The following is an 8025-nucleotide window of genomic DNA, read 5'->3' on the forward strand; positions in this document are numbered from 1 at the left end:
TGCCCGCGGCGCCCAGCAGGGGCTCGGGGACAGGCAAGCCACCTCCATGAAGTTAGGAGCCACTGCCGCCGAGCACCGGGCTGGGATGCGACGCCGGCCCCAAGGGAGGCAGTGGGCTAGAGCCCGCCACCGACCTCACCCGGTGCCCGGGCGGGTGCTGCCACCTGCCGGCCTGGAGGGGCGTGCCAGGGAAAGTGGCCCCTGATCTAGGGCCGTCTTGGACCATCCAGCTTGGAAAAGGGAGCCAGGGAGGAGGGCCGGATTACATCTGCGTCCTCACCCTCCATGGCTTACTGAGTTAAGGGAGAAAGTCGGTCCTTGATTGGCACTTTATAGTTTGCAGAGCGCTTTTATTTGACTCCGACTTCAGTCTCATGAAGCCCACTTTGCTGAAGAGACGAGCCAGGTCACAGAGCAAGTAAGTGACAGAACCAGGGCCCACTTCCAGGTCTCCTGCCCCTCCTGGGAAGAGCCTTGCGGACACAGGGCAGGGTTTCTGAAGCAGTCATTGGCATGTTACTTGTAACATGCTCAGTGGAGCCCCCACCTCCAGGCATCCAGGAAGAAGCATTTACTCAGTCCCTGGAGTGACAGCACAGGCGGGTCTGGCTCTTCCCTCCCTGTTATCACTCCTCCTGCCAGGCTTCGGCTGTCCACATCCACTGGGCCTCCTGGCCCAGCCCTTCTTTACCCCTTGGGAGCTTGCCGTGAGTTAATGAGCTGGCTTCACATGAGCAGCTTTGGAAAGGGAGCACTAAATATGGCCGCGACAGTGTTCACATTTGTCATCCTCATTTCTGGCCTTAATAGGCTGCTGGTCACAGGATCAACACATCAGCAGGTCTGCGCACTCCGGCTGGCCAGGACAGCTGATGTCTACACCGGACTAATTGGGTTGGGGAGGGAAGACAGAGTAGTGGGGAATAGGCTGTGATGCTCCCCAGTACCTCCGTGAGTACACCTGGACTGGGCTGGAACCCTCCTGGGCCCAGAGAAGTCAGTGGGGCTACTTTGCCTTCTGGCGCCTGGGATGTGAGGTCCCCAGGCCTAGGGTGAGTAGAGGCCAGGGGCCTTAGTGGGCCTCCGTGCTGGGTGACAGGGCATTCCAGATGGAAATGCCAAGGGTGAGTCCAGCCTCTGCACCGGGAGCCGAGACCCCGCCCTCAGAGGGCTTCCAGTCTAGGTGAGAAGACCAACCAGCCGACTGCTGGATTCAGGTCAGATTTGGAGGTGTGGCAACCAGGAACACCTAACACTGGCGAGGTTTGTAAGTGTTTCAGCTGGAGTTAGCCCGGTGGGGGTGGGGAGGCGGAGGCACAGTAGTGGGGCTCTGGGTGGGCTGTGCTGCCGGGGTTCTGCTGGTAGGATAGGGGGCTTATCCAGAGCGAGGCTACACTGTCACCCACTAGAGAACCTCTGCACCGTGTGGAAGCGGCAGCCACGGTCCAGCAAGGTGGCTTGGGCCACAATGTGGCACCTGCTCAGAGGCCTTGTGTGGATGGCCACGGAGGCAGTGTTACGCACCCGCTCCTAAGGCACTGACAGCAGACAGCCTGAGTGCTGCAGCCGGGCACCTGTGTGGATCAGCTCAGTTGGTGGTGGGAGGAGGGGAGCAGCTGTCAGGAAGGAAGCCAGGTACAGCCACCTATCTGCTGGACACCCGCAGCGGGCAAGGGCCTGCCGGGATCCAGGGTCAGGGGTGGGGGTGGGGGGGCTGCCTAGGGCAAAGGCAGGAGGCAGCGGGCCAGCAGGTAGAGGAGAGCAGCTGCTCCCGCCAGGCCTGTGAGGGCGCCCAGCCGCAGCGGCAGGTACTCCAGGGAGCTCTCCAGGTGGGCGTGCAGGAGGATGACCTGGCGTTTGGTGACACTCCACTCGCCAGAGTTGTCCAGAACATGGCGGGCCAGGCGGACTTTTTCCTTCAGGGGCAGCTGGGCCCCAATACGGGCCTCGGCCTCCTCCAGCTTCAGCTGGTTCCGCTGCATCAGCCGCTTCAGCTGGGTGTCCCGGTCACTGCCAACAGGGGGAGAGGATGGTTTGGGCCCTGTAGGGGCACAGCCTCCTTCCCCCGCAGCAAGTCAGGAACCCCACCCCAGGGAGAGGGATCTGGAAGCTCACTGCTATCCCTCCCCAATCCTCGAGGGGGCCCTGGGGGTGGCTGGTGAGGGGTGGCTTGCAGCAGCCACTGCCCATCGTCTGGGTCATTTCTGCTTAGCCATGAGGCCCAAATGTCCCAGCTGTAAGGTGGGAGATTTGCTCACCTGGGATCAGCTGCATCCTGGATCCCTGGGGGTGTTGGTAACTTTATGGACAGGCCTGGGCAAGCACAACCTTCCCTGCTGTGCCTGGGTGGTTCCCCTGCCCCCACCTCACTCTCCACTGACGAAGGGAAGGGCTGAGAGTCCCCAGGTCTTCAAAGAGGAGTGTAAGGACTTGGGGACTGCGACCTTGATCCCTCCACCTGGGTGCTGGCTTCCAACTTGCAAAGAATCCACAGACCTGTCTTCTGCCGGAAGACAGGGCACCCCTCGTCTGCCATGGCTGCCCAGACCTGAACCTCCAGTTGGCTGCTGCCAGTCCTTAGGCCTGGAGTCCCCCCTCCTCTGGGAATGCTGGGGGACCCTGAGGGAGTACATTAAGCAATCCAGACAGGTGTGAGTGGCCACCCACCTCGCCATGACAATGCACGAGGCCACTGGTTCCCTCTGGCAGGGAACAATGCCCTACTAAGGTCATGGGCCCAATCTCCTCTTGGCTGAGCCCAATCTCCAGCTTTAGTCAGGGGGCCACACCAAGGGCTGGGGCCATCTCTGTGAGAGTTGAAGATGGTCCGGGGACCCTGTGGGGGCACAGTCTTATGAGGGTGCAGCCAAGATGCAGGGATCTCTGCGAAGTGAAGGTGGCATCCCCCTGAGCCCCGGACTGGGGCCCAGCAAGAAGTCCTGCTAAGGTTGGCATAAGGCTTGCTACTATTTGTGGTAATGAGATTCTCCCAACACCCATTCCACTGTTGACAAGAGCCTCGGGAAGTAAGGGTGGTCACGTGGGGGTGTAATCACACTTTAGAAAGTGTCCTCTGTTATGTAGGGTGCACCATGGATAGCTTGCCATTAAGTAGAACCATGAGGGGATCACTTTTCAAACGTGTCAGATCCCTTAGTGAGAAGCAAGCCATCCTTCCCTCCCAGCTCTCTGGCAACTCTCGGGAATACAGCTACTCGGGCTCCAGAGGGGCCCAGCACCCCACTGTCCAGCCCAGGCTTTTCTGACCAGGTGTGGGCTTGGGAGGGTCACAGAGAGCAGGCAGAGGGGGCTGCAGAGACCTGCACTCCTGCGGAAGGCCTCAGCTCTCTGCTCTTGGCAACGGCAAAGGACAAGGCAGGCAGAGTGGGTGGCCAGGGGAGCCTGAGGTCACCCGTGACCACGTGGTCTTAAGGCCCACTATGGTCCGGTTCGACTACCTTGCCTACAATCTAAGAGGCTTGTTTTTAAATCCCCAGGTCCTGAGAACCAATCTTGTTAGATGCCCAGGTCTTCTTGGGGCCCACCTTGGTTCACAAACGGGGAACAGAGAGGCAGCATGTTTCCATGGGGACACACAGACCACCCGGGGGCTGGGCAGGGGATTCATGCTGTGTTTTGAGGACAGCTTGTAAGGGGAAAGGGGAGAATAGGGAGAGAAAGGGGAAGCCAGGGCAATCCAGGCCCCCCTCAGTGTGCTAAGAGCCACCCACGCCTTCATCTCTGGGGAACCACTCTGTACCCCAATTCCCTGCATAGCCATGTATCCACCTAGCTGTCCGCTGTTCTTGTGGTGGCTTCCAGGTTTCTGGAAGGGGGGGCAGAAACTCGCAGAGCCCCAGCGACTTCCTCACCGCCTGATTTTTACTATTTGCCAGACATGGCTTCTGGTTTACTTCATGGCCTGGGGGATTCTGGGAACAAAGCTCCTTCCTTAGCAGGGCTCTGACACTCAGCTGCATGCCACTTGTTCAAGGGTGCTGCTAGTGAGCGACCCTGGACAGAGTCCCCCACCTGTACCCTGTTCTCTTTTCTGTGGCTCAGAAGCAGCCCCTCCTGAAAGGTTAGAGCCAATAGGGTCCCTTTCCAAGCCGTTCCAGAAGGGGCCAGCACCTGGGCCCACCAAGGGGGCCACTTCCCTGGGCGGGAGAGAGGTCAATGTCTGTCGATAGGCTCTGGGCACCAGACCCAGTCACCACCCACCACGTCACGTGCCTGCTGGCCACCTGCAGGGAGAGGACAGGGGCAGGTCGGACTCACCAGTACACCACCACTGTGTGCTTCATGAACCTGAGCAGCTTCTGGGTCTCGAACAGCAGGGGGACATCCAGAATCACGTAGCGGTAGCCTGGGGAGAGACCGGAAAAGCCACAAGGTCAGTCCTGCAGGCACACATGTGCCAGGCACGGGAACCCTAGCCTGGAGGGCTCCCACAGCAGGTAGCTGGAAGGATGGCACTTAGACTGGCCTGGGCAGAGGGAGGGAGGATCCCAGAGTGGGAGGCAGGCCAGCCCAGGGAGCAGTGAGGAGTCCCCTGCTCCAGTTGCAATGCTGGCCCACACAGGGTAAAGCTGACCCAGGGCCAGGGTAGACCCCAAGGCTGGCCTGGGCCCCGGCGTTAGGCTTTCTGAGGAGCAGGGCTGTGGGACAGTGGACAGTTCTCAGGACCTTTCTCGGCCCTTTACACACTACGTCATTGACCTGTGCTCTCTAGAAACAGGCTGGCCCTCTGCTGGACAGGGCCTGGCGTGACCATCTCAACCAACCCAGCGAGAGGCATGGGTACAGACAGGGGCAGGTATGTGTAATGGGGCCATGAGGAGAGAGGAATAATCGGGAGGGGAGAGAGGGGGCTTCTTGGTGCCAGAGGCAGACCTGAAGCCAGGGACTGTCGGGACTGGGTCTGGAGGTGGTAGGGCTGGTCATGACTGATAATAGGCTCCAATGCGGCAAGAGGTGTGACAAAGGCATAACCCCACCCCCACCCCCCAATACTATGCGGTCAACCTCTCTCTCAGCAGCACAGAAAGCTCCCAGTAGGTGTGACAAAGCTGGCAGAGGAGCACTGAGGGTGTGGCCAGGGATGGCTCCTACCCAGGGATGGGTGGCAGGGTGGAAATAGCATCCCTGGCAGAAAGATGCCTGACTCCACATTGTTATACCCACAGAGAGAGGCGCGCGCCCGCGCACGTGTGCACACACACACACCCAGCTCCGCAGGGGCTCACAGTAAACGCAGTGCCCACGGCGATGCAGGGACCTGGGGGAGCTGCCCCAGGGGCTGGGGTTGCTGGCTTCCAGGAAACCCAGGACTCCTCTGGAACCGGGTGGTCGAGAGCCCAGATTGTGATGACACAGGTTGCCACGTAGCCCCTACCCCTACTGTGTACCCTATGACCTTGGGCCGGCCATGTAAGCAATCCACCTGTAGGGCTGAGATGCCACCACCTCCCTCAGGAGTGTCACTGAGGAGGAAATGCATGAGCGCAAGCAACCACTCAGCACGCCTCGGCCAGCCCCGGTGGCTACCAGGACTGCTGCTCCTGGGGGAGGGGGCCAGCAGTGCTAGGTACCCTCACCGCTCCCCGCTCCGATCCAGAGCTGAGAGCAGATCCTCTCCTGTCCTCTTATCTCCCTTCCCTGCTGCACTCCTGTCCCCCCTCCTCTGGCTGGCCTTTCTCCTGGGTCCTCTTGGGAGCGAGTGGCCAGCCCTGCGGTTCACCGGCAAAGGCTATTCAGCTGTCACTTCCCTCCTGCTTGATAAGCCTGGCAAACTATGCCGACTCTATTAAGACATCCGTCTGCCTACACAGAGACCTCCCAACAGCTGGTGATCTTATCTGACGTCTGATGATAGCGACTTTGACAGTTGTATTGGTTAGACTCATCAGGGAAAACTGGGGCGGTACGAGCCACAGCTGTCGGCCCGGTTTTCACCTTATCGAGCTGAAAAGAGCTTTCTGGCTTTTATTTAAGTGGTGGTGGTGGGGGGGCCGGGGGGAGGCTGGGTGGATGACGCAGTGAGAGAGCTTGGGAGCGAGTGACATTATCCAAGACTTCATTTCAGAAGGAGAGAGCCCCGCCGCCGCCGGCCTCGGGAGTGGCCTGGGAGCACACTGGAAAGGGCAGGGATGAAAAGCAGAAGGGCCGTCGCCGGGCAGGGTGGGAGGGACACTGGCACAGAGACTCTCCTGGAGGGAGGGAGGGGGGCGTGGGGCGGTGGCCAGGTGCTGAGGGGCAGCACACAACAGGTCCAGCGCGGAGGGTGTCTGGAGCCAGGCCCAGCCTGCCAGAGCTTGGGCAAGTTAGGGGGCTCAAGGCCACCCGCATCTGTCAACTCACCACCTCCTTCTCTGGGAGGTGCTGGCTGAGGGGAGGGCAAGGCGGGCTCCGTGCCGCACAGAAGGGGTCAGCAACGATCACGAGAAGGCCTAGAGACAAGTTAGAAGGCTGCTTATGCCCTGGCCCTGGTCAGAGCCTCTCTGGCATGATTGACAGCAGGAGGAGGGCTCCCTACACGGCTGCACACGGCAGGGTCTTGTCAGTGACCACAGTGCACACACACACACACACACACACCCCTTATGGACAGGCCTATCCCCTGGGCTGTCCCTGTACAACTACGACTCCCCTGCCACCTGCTCTGAGCCCTGGGCCCTCCCCAAATTCCCGTCCCTGCTCTGCACCGGCCGCCGCCGTGACCCTCCAGCCAGCATTCTGAGGTCAGCATGCTTCTCCTCCTCACACCACATGAGGAACCGGCGGAGGGCCGAGCACTCCGCCAGGCCCACGGCTGGACACTGCAGGCAGGACTTGAGTGTGGGTCCTTGGACTCCTTTCCCCATCAGCATCCGCAGCAGCAAAATCAACTTCCTTCCTTCCTCGGACTCATGGGCCCAAAGCCCATGTTTCCTCTCATTGCACCAACAACCACCTTCTGACGTGAGGGACATGCACTCCTTTCTGCTGGGGGTGGTGGTGCTTAAGGGGGCGGGGGAGGTACTACGAACAGTGCGCACAGAGCAGCCTGGATACCAGAGCGTGTACACACACACACACACACACACACACACACACACACACACACGCCAAACTTTCTGCAGAGAAGGGCCCTGGCCTGCTGCAAGTCCCGGGCCTCACCCCGGAGGAAGTACTTGAAGGTCTCCTTCATCATTTCCTTGCCGATCGCAGGGTGTGTGATGGTGTTGAGCAGCCGTCGCAGGTCAGGCTGGTTAAAGATCAGGTCCCCCAGGGCCACCCGGTTGATGTCGCCGTTCTCCAGCAAGACCTCTGTGCCAAAGGCCTCCACGATGCGCCGGTGGGCGGGGTATCCGGGCTGGACCACTGCAGCATAGGGAAGAAGCGGTGGGGTCACTCTCGGGAGGACCCCAGGTGACCAGAGGCAAGAGGATGGGGTACATCTTTCCACTGGAGCCAAAGCAAGGTGAGGAGAGGACTCTGAGGGGCTGGTTGAGCCCCTGCCACTGCTGCCTGGAGCCCACCTCTAGCCTCTGAACTAGTGGGGCACCCCAAGTCTCTGCAGGGCCAGCCAGTGGGGTCACTGAGTTGGACAAGGACGCCTGCCTTGAGAGCCACACCGGCTTTCCACCTGGCCAGGAGTCTTCAGGCCAGTGAGTTTATGGTGACGGGGGACAACCAAATGGTGACGGCAGTGGGAACGGTTGTAGGACTTGAGGAATGCGGCCAATGTCACCGAACTGTCCCTGGAGAAACATGAACTGCGTCGATTTTGCTGTATATTCTCAGCAACCCTGGTGTTGCAGTGGTTCTACACTGGGCTGGGATCCACATGGTCAGCAGTGTGAAATCAGTAGCAGCTCCGTGGGAGAAAGACTGGACTTTCTACTCCAGTAAGCAGTTACTGTCTCGGAAACCCACCGGGGCGGGGGTTGGGGGGCACTACGAGCCAGCACTGACTCCAGGGCAGTGACTTGGAATGGAATCTCACCGAGGACAGCAAAAAGATGGGAAAAAGAAAAAAAAAAA

At 60.0% G+C, this 8025-nt stretch overlaps 1 protein-coding gene across 1 annotated transcript in view; it reads right to left on the reverse strand.

The window, feature by feature from the left end:
- Window positions 1–333: 333 nt before the first annotated feature.
- The window catches only part of DCAKD (dephospho-CoA kinase domain containing), a 28523-nt gene continuing 20831 nt past the window's right edge, over window positions 334–8025 (reverse strand). Inside the window, exons 3-5 of the mRNA XM_004707514.2 lie at window positions 7159–7362; window positions 4279–4366; window positions 334–2010 (exon numbers count right to left, since the gene is read on the reverse strand). Of these exons, the coding sequence (XP_004707571.1) occupies window positions 1719–2010; window positions 4279–4366; window positions 7159–7362 (584 nt within the window). The 3' untranslated portion in view covers window positions 334–1718. The remainder of the gene's footprint in view (window positions 2011–4278; window positions 4367–7158; window positions 7363–8025) is intronic.

This window comes from Echinops telfairi, unplaced genomic scaffold, assembly GCF_000313985.2.
Source record: "Echinops telfairi isolate 266 unplaced genomic scaffold, ASM31398v2 ScPeMD7_7458;HRSCAF=8496, whole genome shotgun sequence".
NCBI classification, from domain to species: Eukaryota; Metazoa; Chordata; class Mammalia; order Afrosoricida; family Tenrecidae; genus Echinops; species Echinops telfairi.